Source organism: Tetrao urogallus, assembly GCF_951394365.1.
Source record: "Tetrao urogallus genome assembly, chromosome: 9".
NCBI lineage: Eukaryota > Metazoa > Chordata > Aves > Galliformes > Phasianidae > Tetrao > Tetrao urogallus.
In genome coordinates this window covers 2,426,375-2,445,234 of record NC_136822.1, presented here as the reverse complement: position 1 = coordinate 2,445,234, position 18,860 = coordinate 2,426,375, and the positions used below count along the sequence as shown (strand labels likewise).

The 18,860-nt window shown below is 46.1% G+C and overlaps 2 protein-coding genes across 2 annotated transcripts in view; one reads left to right on the top strand and one right to left on the bottom strand.

Moving 5' to 3' along the window:
* NGEF (neuronal guanine nucleotide exchange factor) overlaps positions 1 to 12,747 on the bottom strand; it is a gene marked incomplete at both ends in the record, with an annotated part of 33,458 nt that extends 20,711 nt beyond the window's left edge. The window contains 3 exons of the mRNA XM_079539829.1: positions 17 to 199; positions 8,823 to 8,937; positions 12,510 to 12,747. Coding sequence (XP_079395955.1) covers positions 17 to 199; positions 8,823 to 8,937; positions 12,510 to 12,747 — 536 coding nt within the window. The remainder of the gene's footprint in view (positions 1 to 16; positions 200 to 8,822; positions 8,938 to 12,509) is intronic.
* Positions 3,121 to 18,860, top strand: part of NEU2 (neuraminidase 2) — a gene marked incomplete at both ends in the record, with an annotated part of 30,489 nt that continues 14,749 nt past the window's right edge. The window contains 5 exon segments of the mRNA XM_079539830.1: positions 3,121 to 3,147; positions 3,149 to 3,220; positions 3,724 to 3,851; positions 4,708 to 4,788; positions 4,790 to 4,864. Coding sequence (XP_079395956.1) covers positions 3,121 to 3,147; positions 3,149 to 3,220; positions 3,724 to 3,851; positions 4,708 to 4,788; positions 4,790 to 4,864 — 383 coding nt within the window.

Here is an 18,860-nt window from a genome sequence, read left to right as displayed (position 1 = left end):
TCCGTCCCTCTCTCACCTGCCGGGCTGTCCCGCAGAGCCGTCCTGGTCGAGGGCGCAGGCGGCGCTGAGCGCCGCGGCCAGCAGTTCCATGGCCGGCGGCGGCAGGCGGCTGCCGAGCAGCTCCGGCGGTAGCGGCGGCGGCGCGGGGCTGGGGGAGCCCGGGAGGTTGCCACGGTAACGGGGGTAGGAAGGCAGCAGCCTGCGTGGGAAGGAGAGGGGAGCTGAGGCCGCCCCCAAAGCCCTCACAGCCTCCCCCGGTCCCTCGGAGCCTCTCTTCGGACCCCCCTCAGCCGTCCCCGGGGCTCTCTCCCCCCGAATCCCTCAGACCCTCCCCCCCTCAAGCTGTCTGCGGGGCCGCGCTCTCCAAAATCTGCTCGGAGCCCCTCGGGCTCCCCGCGGGTTCTCCTCACAGAGCCCTCTCAGATCCCTCCCTACCGGCTCCTACCAGCACCTTCCGAGCACCGCCTGCCCGTCGCGGCCGCTCTTTGCGTTCCCGAACCCCCCTCGAGCTCCGCTCAGCGCCGCCAAACCCCCCGTCACCCCCGCAGGGACCCTCAGAGCCCCTGCAGCCCCTCCCAGCCTCCCCCCTCAGGTCCCCTACACGACCTTCGGAGCCCCCCACGAAGAACCTCTGAGAGCCTCCAAAATCCCTCCAAAGCCCCCCACAGACCCCTCCCGTTCTCCCCTTTTACCCCCGCAGCCCCGCCGTGCCGTACCCCCGGCCTCCCACCACCTTTTGCCCGCAGAGACTTCCTCACCCTCCCGCCCCGCCGGCTCCGCTCCGGCGCAGGTCCCTCCTCCGCCGGGAAGCTGACTGCCTCCTCCCCAAGGGCCCCCCCAGTGGCAGTCCCTGCCCCGAGGGCTCTGCGGGCACCCCTACCTCCATCCCCTGCTTTCCCGCAGAGAGGCTTCTTCCTCAAACGCAGGAATGCCCCCTCTCCATCCCCTCGCTCCCAGCAAGCAGCCTCCCGCGCAGCACCCACGCACCGCAGCCCACACTGCGCCCACCCCATGGAGCCCTGCCTGCCGCTGACCTCTCACCTCCCTGAAGCCGTCTGTGCCTATGCGCGACCGGCGCCGGCTCGGTGGGAGGATAGAGGGTGGGAGAGGGGAGCTTTCCTGAACCGCTTCCAGATCTGGAGCGGATGGTGCATTTCTTCTCTGGGAGTGACACCCCGATATGGAGGGATGTAACGTGGAGGCTCAGCCTAAGCCCTGCTGCCAAGCTGCCTCCCTGCTTTGCCTCCTGCCCTGCTTGTTTCCTCCGGCTGGCTTTGCATCCCCCCCAGTCACTCCCCGCATCTTAGCGTCGCTATTTCCATAAGGATGTATTTTCTCATTTAGGCAGTATCTCAGTAACGAGCTCTATCTCTCCGTTCAGGTAATTGTTTCTCCGCCTCGGGGATAAATCCTCTGGAGCTCTGAAGCACGGCTACACCCTGGGTTGCTCGCAGTGCTTGCGGACAGCTTGAGTGCAGCTCTGCCCTCCACCTTAGTAACCCCCCAGCAAAAACGTCATCTGCACCACACTGCAACTGAGTTAACCGTCAGAAAACGCTCAGCTATGCCTCCCGTGCTCACTTTCTCCCCATTGCATATATAGCCATGCTTTATTCTGTAAGCAGAACTGCAGTTTATGCGACGGCATAAAATCCCTTTGTCGGGCTGTATATGAGAGATGGTTTCCTTTTTATCATTTTTATATTGTGTTTACTAAGTGATGTATCTAGCCAGCACGTGACTGTACCTTTAGGGAAAAAAAAACTCCCTCAGCTGGTGAGAACTAGATCTGGTGCGCTGGAAGCGCTCAGTCCTTGGGTCATTAAGGAGGCAGAAGTGTCTGTGGGGGGAGCCCAGGTTCAGATAAAACCATCAGCCCAATCCTGGACTGGGAGGTCAGAGGAACTGCACAACTGATGGAAAAATCGGGGTCTTGTCAGAGAGAGCCTGAAGCTCTGGCTAATGATTGCTGTTTTGGGATCTTGCTGCCAGGGAACATGGTCAGGGGTTTCGGGAAGTGGGTGGCATGCTGAAAGCTCCTTTCTTAGTCAAGGGTAGGCAGGACATTAATTGCACCAATCACCTTTGTTATGCTGAATTTTGGAAATATAGGGATGCTGTTTGCTAAAGAAGGACCGAGAGCAGCGAGGAGTTCTCTAGTATGCAATGGGAAGCCAGTGCAGGTGCTGTCACTAATGCTACACTGCTGGAATGAATACATGTCCTGGGACAAATTTGGGATATAACTACTAAAAAAAAAAGTCTCAGAAACATGCATTAAGAGGTAAACAAATTGCACCTCCTCGTACTGCTTCCCCCTCAGGGGTTAAATCCACTGCAGTTTGGAATGAAAAAAGCGTCTGGGTAATGGCATGAGAAACGTTAGAAAACAGAAAGTGCCTTCTAAGGATCTCTTTTAAGGATCCCTCCTAAAGATCCCTTCTAAGCATCCCGCCTGGAAAACGTTGCTAAAGTAATAATGACAATAAGAACGCTGGAAGCTGTGATGAGGTGAGAACACAGCCAGGAGTGAAATGCCCCCCCTGGCCATGAGAAGCCACAGCTTCCCTTTTTCCATCAGAAATCTATTCCTCCGTGTGGCAGCAACTAATCGCCTCCTTTCCCTTCCTTTAGAACTTTTCCTTTGTAATTGTAGCTTGGGTTTTCTGAAGTCTTGCTTTTTCTTTATACCACAGCCCCACCGCTCCGTGTTGCTGTGCAGAGAAATGCTTGCTCTTGCAAGTGAGGTGACAGAGTGCTCCCAGCGCTCTGAGGCTGGACTAAAAAAGATTAGTGAGAAGTGGATATTTTTGTCCTGCAAAATAACTGAGGTTTTCTAAAGCTTTCCAAATTTGTCGTGAAGAATGAAGGAAGGCAAACAAGTGATTCACTGCAGCCCATTGGAGCTTCCAAGTGAGAGCCATTCCTTCACAGGCTGGGCCCAGCTCTGCTCCTGGAGCTGCTCCCCTCTTGCTGAGCTGATCTGGGCATCTAAACTAGTAGAAAAACATGTGATTATTTTTTAGAACTAGCTCTGTGTCTGTTTGACCGTTGAACTGTCTCACCACAGGGTCAGCTTGCTGAATGCCAGCACTGCAGAGGTGGCAGACACACAGATGGATGGCAGGACCAAGGCAGTGCCACCTCGGATCTTCTTCCACTGCCATGGAACTGCAGGCTCAGGCAGAAGTGCCCTCTCCTCCTGATCTCGGCCATCCAGGTAGCACTTTGGAGGAGGTTTTTTTTTGTCTGTCTCACTATATGAACAATGAATTATCTCAGGAATTCCTAGGTTCCCAAAGCACACGAGCACTGGAAATTGTCCTCATGGCCTCATAATGTTGGTCATGCTCTGGTGCCGTGAATCATGACCATGGTTGGTGAAGAAGAGTGGGTTTGGGCTTGCATTCGTTGTGCAAAGGAAGAAGGGGGATTTGGTAGTTCTGAGCTTCAGGTGCAGGCTGATCTTGTCCATTGCTGCATTAAAAGCCTGATAATTAGTGTGAGCTTGTAATTAGTTTGTCTTATCAAATTCATGTAATTACTTAAGTTATGGTTGGGGGACGAAGTTCCAGGTTTGGCCTGCGTGGTCAGCTGCAAATCAACCTTTCCAATGTTCTTATGTTTGTCTGAATTCAAAAGCAGTCCTTAGAATAAAGCTGTGCAAGGAGTTGATTTTCAAACAACACTGAAATGCAGGATTTTGTTTTTGTTGTCTTACAGCAGTTTTTAGAACTCAACTCTCAGGAACTAAAAATGAGAAGATGCGACCCAGCATATCTTATTCATGAAACATTCCCCAAACCCTTGAGGCAGTGGGAGTTTCACACCAAGAAAGGCCACAAGATGAAGTAAGAAGCTCTGTTTTAATCTGAGCTAACCAAATCCGCAGAGAAGTGTGAAGTTATTAATAGATTCAAATAACGTTATACCTAGTAAAATGTATTTCCATACTTCAGGTTCATTCAGATTTTCTTTCTGCTCACGTGTGTTTTTTTAGTAGTGCTTTTGACAACAAATTGCAAAAATGCCATTTTTATTCCTTTTTTTCTTTTTTTTTTTTTTGACAGAGAGATAAGTGGAACTCCTCATCCCTAATATTTTTAGATTATAAAGGCCAAGGGCACATCTGTTCTCCTGAGCCTCCTTAAGCTTTCACCAAAATACCTTAATTAAATCTGTTGGGGCTGGCAGTCTTACTGACGACTAAAAATGTTCAGAACTTCCTACGATGAGATCTTTACCTGCCTATAACCTTTTGATGCTCAGAATCACTAGGACTCCTTACTTGCTGACCATCTGCCATAGGCTGCTGCTACTTTCTTTTAAAAAAGGGGCTCAACAGCTTCTTAGGTTAAGGAAGATATAATTTGATGCTATTAAAGGAAAACAGAAATCCTGTCTTTTTATCCTCTGGGAAGCTTTGGCTTCTCTTGAAATGTGGGTTGAAATTTGGGCTTTTCCAGGGCTTTATCTTTGTCTGACCTGTGAAAATCCATAGGGATTACAGGCTATTTTGCACTCTATCCAATACACACAAACTGGAGACTTGGATTTTAGCATCTAAAATTCCCTGAGCTGCTGCCCGTGGAGAGAACAGGTGCCCTGTCCAGGGCTGAGACAAACATTTCTGATTCTGCAGCAGTAGAAATGGCCTGGTGCAGTTCTAGGCACTACAAATAAAGGCTGCTTCTCCTGTACCCTCAGTGCTCCTCGTGCTGGGTCTGAGCAGCACAACAAGACAACTGTTTGGCTGAAAAGCAGAGGGAAGAGGACCCAAGCATGGAGAGGGAACAGTCTGCTTCTGGACCAAGAGTCTGCTACAAAGAGAGGAACTGCCCACAGCTGGGTACTTCAGGAAGCGGTGAGTTGGAGAGGGCTGCAGAATGCAGGTGTGAGGATGAGAGACTAAGATTGTATGCAGAGCAAAAGAGTGATGGGCCTGGGGAATGTCAGGACACAGAGATGTGGGCTGAAGAGGGGAAGAGAAGGGAGTAACACATGTGGGAAACATTAGCCTGAGGAGATCGGGTGGAGAATCACAAGTTGGGGTTGGTTGAGGATCAGGGTATGTTTAAAAGAAGTGCTGGGAGAGCTAGAGAGCAGAGCCTGAATGCTGTGTGATGAAAACATGGCTTGGCTGAAGGAGCTGAAGAACAGAGACTGGATGGAATAGGTGGGCAAACTGGGATTAGGTTCTCCATTGGCTGCAGGCTGGAAGCATTCCTAAGTGGGATTGTAAATGCTACGGTTCTGTGAAATCTGAGATTTTGGTACTAATAACATTTAGTGTCTAAAATGGGTATTGTACAGACAAAAATGATTATTTTTAGAACTTTCTACCCCAACCCACCCCCTCCCCTGCAAATGCTGTTGCTCTTAGGCTGTTTGTGATTGTAGAGAAAGAAGGGTGTGGAAAGAATTATCTTTCTCTAAAAAGCAAAAAATTAAAGTTATGGGGTGACAAAGATTTGCTCAACGTGTAAAGAGGTGACTATAAGAGATTCATTTCATAATTGGAAGGAAACTCGAGTACAACCTCTTGCAATGCAGGTCTCAGCCTCTCTGGAGGCCTTTCCCTCTTTCCTGGTTAAATCAGGCTATATAAGCAGTGCCCTCTGCTGCCCAGGACAAACAGTGCTGTGCTGTGGGAAGCTAACCCACATTCACACAATCCTTCAGTTGCGACACTGTTTTACATAGGAAGTTGTTTCTCTCTGATATCCATTTGCCAATGTGTATCTCTTAGATTCCCTCTCTCTGCTGAAGGTGGCTGTATTTGCTGTTGCAGTGCTTCCATTCTATTAACTCAGATCAAACCTAATCCACTGCTTTAGATGTTTTTTTCTTTTCTTTTTTTCTCCGCACTGGAGGTTTCATAAAAGAAAATAGATTTCTCTGAAGTGTTAAATGAATGACCTTGCAGCGAGCTTTGTGACATGAGATTTCACACTGAGTTTCTTCTCCACTGTATCTAGTGGCCCCAATGAATATGTATCATTGCTGGCATCTGACTCAGTGGGAAATGGTAGGTCAATAGCACGCTCGTGCTGATAAAACATCTGTATTGCATTAGAAATGAAGAGCAGTCAACATCCTATTAGCTGATAATATAGGGTAGATACTGATTGGTGGATCTCATTTCTGGGGTTTGAAATGACTAATTTTCTGCTCTCTGTGGTAGCTGCTTTCAGCTGAGGCTGACAGTTATGGATGGACTCCCTGGGTGGGTGTTTTTCAGTGGCGGTTTTCTGTGATCTCAATCTGCACAATTGCTGCCACTGTGAAGCTGGAAAGACTGATGGCAGTATGAAAGGGAAGCTTTCTTGTGAGTTTAGTTCCTTCCAGGTCTTTGGCTGTGGTTATCCTGATGAACAGAAGTTGTGCTAGAAGCTCAGCACTGAGATGTGCTGGAGAAGTTAACCAAATAGCTGGGAAGAGGATCATCATGTGGGAGGTTTGGATACTTGTACCATGTGGCAGACTGGGAGGGAGCCACAGGATGCTGTGGGGAACTCCAGAGTGCTTTGGGGGAGCTGGAGGTCACAGGGAGAAAGGTCATAAGGAAAAAATAATTTGAGACTAGTTAGGCATAAAAGTGCTCTAAATAAGTGCTTTCTGGAGGGTGTAGGGTAGACTTGGGATGACATGTAGACTAAAATCACTGGTGGGTTTGAAGGAGTCTGTAGTGCTGCTACTTATTCAGAGCATTAAAATCCATACCCCATCTGAATTCACTTTAGAGAGATGTTCATTTCTCTATTGCTATGTTTCCCAGTTGTGGTTACTCCCTGCCCCAAATTCTGTTGCATGGATATATGTGAAGTGACATCCCTACCTGCAAACATGTTTGTGTTGGCATTTCCATGCAAGGAGAAGGGATTGAGCCTGCCTAGCCCTAGCATTTATACAGTGCTGTCAAAACAGTATTGAGTGTGAAGAGATGCAGCACTGATGTCCCACCTGCACTCAGGACCATGGTGATTCACTCCTGAGAGACTTATGTTCTGGTCAGAAGTACTCCTACTCTCCTTTCTGCAGAACAATCTTCTGCTTTCAGAACTCTCTGCAGAGAGGTACTAGGTTCTTTTCCTTTCAGAGAGAGACTAAATGCATTTTTTGAGATCGCTGATAACATTTTGGTTGTCTCTTCTGCACCGTGGCCTGTTTTCTCCTGGAGGAGGAGGATGGTGATTATTGCAAATGATGGCAATGCCCTTAGAATCCTGCAGGTTTTTCGCAATGCAAATTTCTGCTGGTTCTCTTACAAATTGCAGCAGATCTTTTAGAGAAAGGAGGAGGAGGACATGAGCTCAGTTTGAGCCAGAACTCTGGTCTCGTTCTCTGTCAGATTTCTTTGCTTGCTTTCAGTGCAATGCCACTCAGCAGCACTGCCTGCTTTTAGCAGACGCGTGACTTAGAACTTGCACTGACCTGTCAAGCACTGTGCACAGCAGCACCTTTGATAAAGACTGACTCCCAGCACAGGCTCATTGTTTCCAGCTCCAGGGAGAATCAGCTTCTGCATGTTTCAGAGCTGCCTAAGTGGCAGTGTCAGGATGTCAGAGACTGACAGTGATGATTATGCCGCAAGGAGAGGAAGACAGATGGCTATGACATCTCAGCAGACTGCAACTGTCTAGCTTCTTATGCTCAGTTTAGTGCCAAAGGGCAATCCATTTCAGCCAGGGCAATTAATTTATTTAAATCCAACTTGACAGTTTGGCTAAATTTTTTCACTGTTGTTGTCTGGATTAGGAAATGTACGCTATGTGCTGTGCCAATATAGCTTGGCTCAGTAATTAAGACCACACCATGCAGTATAATGCATGCACCTTTAGAGGGCAAGTGTTAGTGCTGTCAACTTGATCTTCTGGCACAGGTAGTGACCACCATGTGATTATACATGCCAATGATGAGGAGACAGAGAGTGACCTGGGGAGAATACCTCAGCTGTGTATTAGAAGATGCAAGGCTCAGAAGCTTAGCTGCAGAGCTAAGAGACCAAGGACGCAGGTAAACTTTTTGTCTGCCCCTTGAAATATAGCACTTCTAGGATGCAGATGAGATTGCCACTCTGTATGCAAATCTTGCATGTGTTTATCAGTTGTTTGGACCTGCTTGGGGTTCACCTTTGGCATGGAGCCCATGAGGCTCCCCTGGCCCTGCGCTATACTGATGATGGAATCGGGGCCTTTCGCTTTTCCCTTTTTGTTGAGGGATTTTGAACAGAAAAGACCACCTCACTGAAGACCCCTACTGGGTATTGATTCTTGAAAGTAAACGGCAAATACAAAATCAAAATGCCTCAGGAAACATTTTTGTAGCTATTTCTTCGGATACGAGAACCTGTCTTCTGCATGAGATTGTATACCAACACTCAGGAGAGCCCTGTGGGAACACTGGGAATGGGACCATCCTTGTATTGGGGTATTCCATCAGGCAGTGCCTGCAGGGTGGTCTTATTCTCTCACCAAGTTTCTTAAGGTAGCAATGCCTCCTTGCTTATGCCACTGGGTGATCCTACGTCACATTCTCCTTTTTGCAATTTTTCTCTCTTCCCGTTACCCTCCCCCCACTGCTCCTTCACTTTTTTTCTCCAAAAAAGTTAAGAACCATTAAGAACCTCCACACCACAGCTCTAATACTACATGAGATATAACAACAAAACTCAAAACAGCACTACAAGCCAAGGTGAGAAAGCAGGAGTTGGTTGCTACAGCTTAGCCCAACTGGTCTTCATAAGTAAGCATTTTTGTTCTGACACCACTCTGTATTCTTCAGTAGAAGTGCAGTGAATGCCCTTAGCACACATTCCTTACCTTTGAATCAATAGTTCTTCTAAAGTTGTCTTGTTAGAGTCTACTGGAGCTGGTGATCCCTTAGGAGGTAACACATTCAGGGGCTCTTTGACAGACTCATTGTTTTTGAGTGAACCTGTGACATAAGAGAAAGCCCAGAGCATGTTAAAGTAGTTGCTTCTTAAGGGTCATCTTCACTGGTACTATAGATAGTGGTTTTCTTTTATCAAAAGCAATAGGAAGACTACAGACACAATGCTACATTTTAATTTGGCTTTTCAAGCCAGACTTAAATGTCAACAGCTTGTGTACTGCATGGTTGCACAACTTCTGGTGCAGCTACAAATTGCAAGCAAGGAAAGGTGAAAGTACGTGTGCTGTATCAGTTCTTACATCTCCAAGTGGCTCTCTGACCAGTGAACATTGGGCCCCAGCATTTTCAGTGCAATTCTTTAAGGAAAAAAGGTTTAGCTATGTGTGCCAGTTCTTGCTAATATTAGTTCCTTGAGTCAGGGCTTCATTACTGCTCTGCTTTCAGCTGTAGCTGTTCAGTTTACTGGATAAATCAAGGCTAGATTTGGGTGAGACAGGAGCTTTACTTTTATTTGCTTCTCTACTTTCCCTCAGATGAACCTCCAGCCCTTTCACAGGGAGCCAAAGTTGTGTTAAGTCTGTGGCTTATTACTGCAGTACTTGGCAGGAGGTGGTGCATCTCACTTTTCAAATGAAGCCTTCCGTTGTTCGAGGCCTGCTGATAAATGGCCTTGTTGGGGCTTTTTTTTTTTTTTTTAAAGAAATATTTTGGTCTAAGTCATAATTCTGTTTGCATTTCAAACTGGTGACAGCACAGTCAGGTCAACACTAACCAAAGCTGGTTTCTGCCCCACCCGTTTAATCAGTGCTATGGATTTTCAGATGGAAAGGGTGAAATACAGACTCTTTAGCTGCCTCAAACAGTGCCAGAGGCTTACAAAATGCTAGCTTCAGTTTTCTCTTTGCCTCTTGGATATGTAAAACATTTCAGCCTCCTGTCAGAGGAGATTGCTTAAAAAAACACAAGCTCATTTTCCATTTAAAGGAAAGAATCTATTATATTTTACAACTCCTAGGCTATAAGCCAAAGCTAGACTGTTGCAAAAGGAGCCTATATAAAAGCCTTTCTCTCTGCTGGATTTATATGCTTGTAGATTATTTTTCTTGTTCTCATTTCTTGGGTCTTTATTTCTCCTGTTTGGTATCGTACTCTGCATTTTCCCCTGTACTTTACCCTCTCTTCCCTTCTTCTTCCCTTCCCCTCTTCTCCCCTCATTTCCTAAGTAAAATGAGAACAGGTTAGCATTTGAGATCAAGTCAGGCTCATGGAAAGCTGCTGCTCAAATGGGTTTGAAGTCAAGATAAAACAGCTCACCCATCCCTTGTTTCCATGCACGTCAGCAAGTGCTGTCAGAAGTTGTTCCTGCTACAAGTGAGGCTGCTGTAAAAGCCCCCGCTGTCCAGTTTCTGGGAGAGGGGATGGAGTCAGTGGAGCAGAGGGAGAAGGCTGCTTACACAATCCTAGCTGAGTTTAAAAGCTGGACTTGCTACTTTCATACTGGAGAAAGATCTATAGCTCATAGCCCAAGTTCTGCTGTCAAACTCGAGAAAAGAAACGTTTCCAGTGTGTCTTGCTGAACAATTGCAGATATGGAAGAAAAAGCCACAGAAGTAACACAGGAAGGGAATATGTGGGAGAGAAACGCAGGTCAGCTCCTGTGGATGCTCTAACGAGCTGCTAAGAGAAGATTAGCCTTTCTTTTAGTTTGTCCTTCCTCAATGACACTGGCTAGACAGGAGGCACGTCCTCCTGTGCTGCTGTCCTGATGCTGTGATGCTGCAGATGTATGAAGAAGCCATGTCCTTGTGCGCTGGTCCTGCTGCAGCTGACAGGGCAGGGGCCTCCTCAGCAGCAGTCTGGATGCTGAGATGCTGGAGATCCGGAGAGAGGGCGAGGCTCCTCTCAGCTTGCTTTGCAGCAGCGCTCTGGGGAAGCAGTGAGAGGACGGCTCTGCTCGGGTCCTGCTGCTGCACTGGCAGGGTGGAGAGCAGGTCTGCTCTGGCATTGGCAGCGCTCGGTTTATCCACAAACCTCATTGACAACAGTAGCAGAATATTAAGCAGCTCTCTGTTCTGCTGCTGTCTGCTTGGAAACTCGGAGAAGGGCTGGAACTTTCCTTCTGTCCTTGCCACAGAGTTGAATGGGCCTTTATACTGCTGAAATAGCACGGCTCCCTTGGCAAGGCAGGCAGGAGACACCTATTTTCTTGGGGACGTTTCCCAGGCCTCCTTTATTTTGAGGTGCAGGATTTCTATTCTTTGTTTTCTTAGAGAATTTTGTTTGTTTTCAGGGGCTGAACTGATGTGCTTTACTACTGCATAACAAAGTAATAGTCCTTGATGTCTTGCATGGAACTCAAATGTCAGAAATATTGTCATATCGTTTTAACTCATGCAGTTAGCCGAAGTTCAGAGTCCAATGGATTACTTACAAGTTTATAATCTCAAAATGGAATAGGTATCTTCACTGCAATCTGTTCTTTTTACAGGAAGCTATAAAATTCAGTTTCTCTGAACACCTGGCTGACTTAGCAGAGTGCACGTTCTGTATTCACAGTTCCAGGTCTCTCTCACCTAGCGTCTGAATTACAACTGTTCTAAGCTTTTGCTTGCAGCCCTGTTTCCAGCACTTCTGAATGTGTTGAGATAGCTCCTTTCCTGGCTCTCTTTTCAGCTTCTCATAACTTTCTCTCACAGCTGCTCAGACAACATGCCAGCTCAGTGAACGTCTCGCCTTGCAGCCATGCTCTGCACTGTTCACAGAACCACAGAGCATCCCGAGTTGGAAGGAACCCACAAGGGTCACTGAGTCCAACTCGTGATTCTATGCTGGGCCAGCCCACAGTCCAAGCCCTGTGTCCCAGCACTCCCTGAGCTGCAGCACTGGGGCTGTGCCCACTGCCCTGGAGCTGGTTCATGCCCACCACCCTCAGGGACAGAGCCTTTCCCTGATCTTCCCTGGCCCTCAGCTGGTGCAGCCCCACGTTGTTCCCTCAGAAGCCTTTTGGCCAACTTGTTCATACTGCTATACTCAAGCCATGCCTCAGTGCACACATGTTCTGGGCAGTATTTCTCCTATTTCAGCCTCCAGATCCAAAGAGCTCGTAAGTGTTGCGCAGAGCTACCTTCAGTGAGAGGTGGCAGCACGTTCCAGAGAAATCTTGCTCCCTTCATTGCAATTTCCATAGGCTTGGTCCCCAAGTGTACTGCTTTGCTTTGCTGGCTATTTACTCCACATGGCATTCAGCTTACCATACCGTTACTTGTGTAGATTCCACTTTTTCAATATATCCTTTCTATGTTCTAAAGAAGTTCCTACTTTTTTTGACAGCTTTTTTCCATGTTGAAATTCTAACTCTCTTAGTGGAAGGCTGGCAGAGCAGAGTCACAGATTTCTTTAGATTCTTCCCCATGTCTTAACAACCAACCGGTTTGCATTTCCAGGCTGAACAAAGATGGCACCCCATGCCATGCCATGGAGCGGGGTGTTCTGTAGTGTGCTGAGCACTGAATCTGCTCTCTATTTTCTCTATTGCTTTCCTAACCTCATTGACTCCTATAGTTCTTAATCTCAATGGAAAAAGGAAGCTCAATGTTGTTTGGGTCAGTACTCACCTGCAGCACGTCCTGCATGTGTTGCCTCTCTTGCAGTCTTTCTCTTTGATCTGTTTGGCAGCCTCATGGAGCGATAGTACTTGGAATTTCTTTGAATGGCAATGTAGTGTGTGTGAGAGTCCCTCTCGTGGGTCACTGAGTCAGCACCTTCTGACTCTTCCTCACCTTCAGGGACTGAAAATGTCCGAGAAATACCCTGCTGGAACCCACCAGCAGCTTCTCCTCCATGCCCATCCATGGCTTTCAGATCTCGTCTAGAGCACCTGAGAGGGTGGACCAGCAGCAGAACAGCAGCAGGCAGGTAGTGTCCACAACGCCATCAGCTTTATCTGAATGAGAGCTGGAGACCTGCAAACAAAACAGAGCAAAACATGAGAAGGGAATATCCTAGGTAGTCCGGAGGCTGCAATGCATCATCTGTTTTGGGTAGGGGGGACCTTCCAGGATTTTTTACTGATATCGTTGTGAGCAAGGAGACCACCCCACACCTTAAGCATTGCTTTTTACGAGTTCATCTTTGTCCTGTATTTGTTCCACTGATGACCACACCATTTGTCTCTTGTGAGCAGTAGATTGCTGGCTGATTTACAGCAGGTACTGCTAATGGCCAAGTTCTTGTTTGCCAGATGAAAATGTTATGGAATATCAAGTAAAACCCAAAGAGAGAGCTCTGTCAATCCATCTATTATCTGCGTGCCACACACACTGTAATAGAAGAATGAATATGTTTTACAGGGCTGAGTGCCTTCCTAACACTTATAACAGTACTCATTCCCGCAGTGCAGATAAGTGAAGAAAAGTCCTTAACTGCTATGAAATTAAAGTAGAATGAAAAGAGAAGGTAGCAGTGGGGAGTGTGCAGACTTGGTTTTATTTCCCAGAGTAGCCCTCCTATGCCAATGTTCCCTCCTATGCCAGTGTTCCCTCTCAGAGACACAGACTGCTGAGTGCATGGGCTGTGCCAGCACTCCCAGGCATTTCTACAAGTCAGACCTCTAAGACAGCATGACAGCAGCAGAGCCTTTGGCCTTTCTAAAAGCAGATAAAATGTGAACTTCAGTGTTTCATCGCTGGCTTTGTCTCGTTGAATTCTCATAGCTGTTATGGCCTTTCTAAGTACATGTGTGATTTTGTGACTGATGGGGCTAACGTGAGTAGTAGAAAGAGCTGCTGTAGAGGAAATGTGAATATAAAATTGACAATTCACTGGGAATGTGGTGCTATAGGTTAGTAATTAAATGCTGTTATGATGTTCTGTATATCACTGGCTTGTTACATTACGGAAAGGCCAATACACATGATACTCTAGAAGGTATCATATACTGTAACAGATTTTGAACCCATGTGTGCCAACAACTTTTTTCTTGCTTGCCCCAGGATCATTTCAGTAAGCCTGGACATCATCTGCAAATCCCCTGCTTTCCAAAATTCCTGAGGGTCCTTTTAAAGGATGGGGCGCAATGTGAAATCCTGCACTGGGCCTGAGTTGTTCTGCCTCCTGGCTCCACAGATCAGAAAGTCTGCTTTTTCCTTTCATAACCTGAACCACTGCAGGCAGCTCGTGGCTGCTAAATTTACGTGCTCATTCCAGTTCTGCCACGGCTTTGGGGCTGTTTGGAGCTGGTGGTTGCTCTGGGACTACTTCCAGTGTTACTGGAAGCGTATGAAGGACTCGTTTGTTGGTTGTGGTGTTAAGTCTGGTTTGTAAATTACACTGAGGTATAGAGATTCACTAAGGCTGTTTCTGTGGCTCAGTAGAACAGCAAAATAAAAACGGCTGCTGTTGGGGACAGCCTGAAAAGAAAGAAAGGAGCTATTTCTTTTTCCATGCCTTTCTGACTGTGCTTCTTCCTGTCCCAAACTGAAGCCCCAAAGGCTTGATCCTTGCAACTGTAATGGAAGCACTTCAGTTAACTGGATCACAACCAATATTGCATGTGTAATCCTTCCTGATGATAAACTCCAACAAGCACTTATTTCTCATTCACTTCTCTTTCATAAACTGCCCAAGGAGTTGGATCTGTGACAATCTTCTCTATATCAAAGTTCCTTTATGCTTCAGAGGGCATGGATGGAGAGGTTTCTGACTGAGGAGGAGCTTTCTGTATGACCAAGCGAAACTGCTGAGTTACCCAGAGCCATAGCAATGTGTTTAGTAGTACCATCAAACCAGTGCAGTTGTCTTTTCTTAGGATACCTTTTCTTTTTTGTCTTTGTCATTGTCAGAGAAATGAAGAGCATCCATACTGAACAGCAGGAGCACTGCTGGGCTACCGAGCAGTCCCTAACAAGCAGGATGGTTGGCCAAAAGTGATTATAAAAGTGGAGGAGGGAAAGACTTGCCTGTTTTCTAGGAGAGGCAGGAGCGAAAGGAGAGTTGCTTATTATGGTGGCTATGAAGAATGTAAGTATTTTTTTCTTTCGTTAATAAGAATGCAAGAAGAGAATGTAATTTTGAAGGCAGTGATTCCAATTAGACAACCAATACTGTAAGAAATTAGGAAAACATTACATATATGTCAGTCCTGACTTGCAATTGCTTTATGTGTGTTAATAAGAGGGATGGGTTTAAAGGATACACTCAGAGTTATGTTATTCTGATAGCAGTCAAGCTACTCAATGTCAGACAAGGAATGAATCAAGCAGGTGTGGACAACAGCTCTCCCTGTCTAAGTGATTGTGGTTAATTTTTGACAAAGGTATTTGCCTATAATAGTCACAGGCAGCTGAGTGCCAAGCCTTGTCATGGGAATAATCCATCCCAACTGCATTCAACTCATACTCTGATATCATGTCTTGCTGCAGCGTCACCATCTACTGAATTTGCTTTGAAACCAAATCCTATCTTGCAGTTCAAGAAGTAACAGACTGCAGGGGAAAGGTTGTAGAGCAATGAAAGATGACAACAGTGAAAAGCAACAAGTGATACACGTATAGCAATGTTAGAGATATGCACTTTGACTCACACGTAATTCAACAACCTCCAGGAATGTGACTGTACAGAAATTTTACTTGCCCATTTTAAATAATGTGGCATTTTTTCTGTAAATCAGTTATATCTAGTGGGCAGTACAACTGTTCATAGCAGGAGCTGCACCCTCAAAGCTGAGATCATGGCTCTGTGGACTCACATGTGCTCTCTCTGTTTTCCTCATCTCACACCACGACCCCAATCTCAGCAGCAGTCCTGCAGAGCTCCAGCACAACAGCTGTTGCTGCCCCTCATAATTTGTTGCTCTGGGTAATCACCTGATATGTTATTTCCCTTAAAAATAAGGCAAAGGCTATTATCTGACTGAAAAGTTTCAAGTACTGTGCTTAGTATATGCTTAGCTTACGCCTGGTGATTTTGAAATGAAAAATGCTTCATTTGTCAGTGTCCTACAGTGCTGTAGCCTAGTCTGGGAGGTTGCTCGATCAGTAGCAGAGATAGCCTGAAGTCTCCAGGTAAGCAATGCAGGTATGCTCTGAAGCAAGAACTAACTTGTATGAGTACAACCTGACTGTACAGTTTCTATGTATAGGGACACACAGGCACAGAAGATGAACTGCCCTCATATGATTGTCTAATGTATCCCTACCACCGTGGACAAGATAAGAGCTTTCATCTGCCTGAGTAGGCACACAAAACATGCAAGGATTGTGTCAGACCAGAAGGAAGGCAAGTGTTTTAGCACAGAGGGCAGTGAACCCCTGCAGTGAATTATGTAGCAGTGTGTTCATTTTGCTGTGACCTTAAATTCTGACACAGAGACTGGATGCTCATTTAAAGTATGTTTGGCTCCATGGAAAGCGTTGGGCTCAATGCAGAAATTACTGTCTTGGCTGTAGTGTTTTTGTACTGCAGAAAGTCAAGACAACCATATCATCTTTTCTTCCTTTTTGTGTGTGCAAACTTGTTTTAATTAATGACCTCATCTGGAAGATTTTGCGCGTTGAATGTAGGTATGCAGCTTTCCTGCCTATCTGATGAACCAGATGGGGCTCTTTTAGAACCATCTTCAACCTCTCACGGTGAATGTGGCTTCTTTAATATTAATTCTTTAAATACAGTTTCAGCGTGCTTATTTTGCTACATCATATTAGTTTCTTTCTAAAATGCTTTGATTCTGCAAACTGAGCATGAGCCTCTGCCTCCCACTGCCACCACTCCCCCATTACATCCTTGTGTCTGAGGCATGGATTTTTTTTTTCTCCTCTTATTCCTCCGCTTTAAGAGCAGACTGGAATGTCATCTCTAAAGTATTCCACTGTGCATCATAATGAGGATAAAACAGGGGCACAGTCCAAAATCCAGCAGCAGGCCTTACTCATCTGCTGCCGTTCTTGCTCACGTGGCTGCCAGCCCCTGAAGGAGTGCCACCGCAGGTGGGCCCTGCTGAAGGCACCGGGGCTCCACGCAGGCTCAGGCCTGCGTTTGCATTGGGAGATATTTCTGTCAGAGTCAGGGGAATAGCAACGCCCACAGACTCAGCCCTGGGCTGTGGCAGATGTAGCTGTGAATTCATTTAGCCTCATCAGAGGTTTGAGCTAACGCGCAGCCTTCAAAGTGCTGTCAGTCAGGCGCTCTCACATGTCCCATTTTGTGCCACCCCTGCTGCAGGGGAGCTGGCTGACAGAGGAAGGAAGCAAGGCAGCTGAGCCTGCTAATGCCTCAACGGCCACGACTAAAGCCATCAGGCCACTCTGCTGCCTGGCTACACGTGTATTTATGTTTTTGGTTGGGATAGCCCTCCTTGGAGCTGCCAGCAATCCCAGCCCTTTCTTTTAAATGGCTGCAAGAGACAGTTAAGCACACGGGCCTGTCCAAAGCAAAGGTACGTGACATTTCACAAAAGAATTTGAACTATCTAGGTACAAGGCCGAGGTAATATTTGATTAAGGCAGGGGAGTGGAGAAACCAGGAGGAGCACGGAGACAGGCTGACCAGCAAGTGAGACACAGACCAGAGAGGTTCACAGCAGAAGCCAGAGAGATAAAGTAGACAAGTCTGGGGATGTTGGCTGAAAGCATATTACATTATTTGGCCCTACGCGTTTACCAAACCAAGTATTTCGTATATCTCTCGTAAACAGAAGTGTTGCTACCACCACTCCTAACAGCGTCAAACTACAGCCACTCGGATTTTGAGCTAGTCTTTCAGGTGAAAAGTGGAACAAAATGGTTTTGTTGCAGTGATTTAGCGATGGTACCATATTTACAGCAAGCAGGGCCAAGAGAGAATTATGCAGTTAATTACACGCTTGTGACAATAAAACCTTTATGTCTTGCACATATGCTACAGAGAACCTGTTTTAGAAACACTTCAGACGCTAAAAATGAAGACGTTGGATTCGTTTAATATAGCTTCCAAAGCCATGTGCATTAGACACCATGAGAGCAAGCAAACGAGGCTTAGAGAGAGAAACCAGCACGTTAAAAGCAGCTAAAAATGAGTCACACGGCCTGCCTAGATATAAAAATGTCTCCAGAATTCAGTCTGGCATTGTGGGACCTTCTATGGGTAGAAGTGTACATGTGTAAACATAGATACAAAGTGAGTGTGTCCTATAAATGGCTATTTACATATGACAGGAACAGATATGCCTTCATGCAACTCCCTCTGCATGAAAAATTCAGTGTTTATAGCAGCTACTCTGTCTTAATTAACTTATATACATCAATATATATACACTTAATGAGTAACACTCAATAACTACGTATTTTTCTGCTGCCAGAATGATTTATCTTTTCTGCTGTTAACTAATTATTTTTTTGATTCAAAAGTAATGACTGAAAATACATGCTTTCTTGTATATAATCAGTAATTGCAGTCTCTGCTTATGGATATATTTGTTTGGTCCCTATATCTCAGAGCAGTCCAGCCCTACCTTATTGCATTCCATGCTTATTTCCATGTGCCTCCTGCAGTAGATACAGCTACAGTTTAGATGTTGAAGTATTCCCCCTCTGAAGTTATTTTACATGTGTGTATAAACATGTCTATAAACACACACACACACACACACACACACATTTTCTATCTGTGTGGGAGAGTTAACCTAATTTATAAAGCACACAGAAGAGTAAAAGTGGAAATCTACAAGTCCTTCTGGTTTTCATTATAAGCTATTAAAACTAATTAAAGAAAAAGCTGACCTTATTTTTATACTTTTCCTTAAATTAGTGCATACACAGTGGTGAAAGTACATCCCTGCTTGAAGATGTGGAGAGCATCTTAAGAAGGTATAAAACATGACTTGCTCTTCTGACATCACTAACAGTTTTATATACACCTGTCTCTAGAGGAACCCCGTTTCCTCTCCTTTTCCCTGCTGATTAGGAAATGTTTTTGCCTCTGCTGCCATGCAA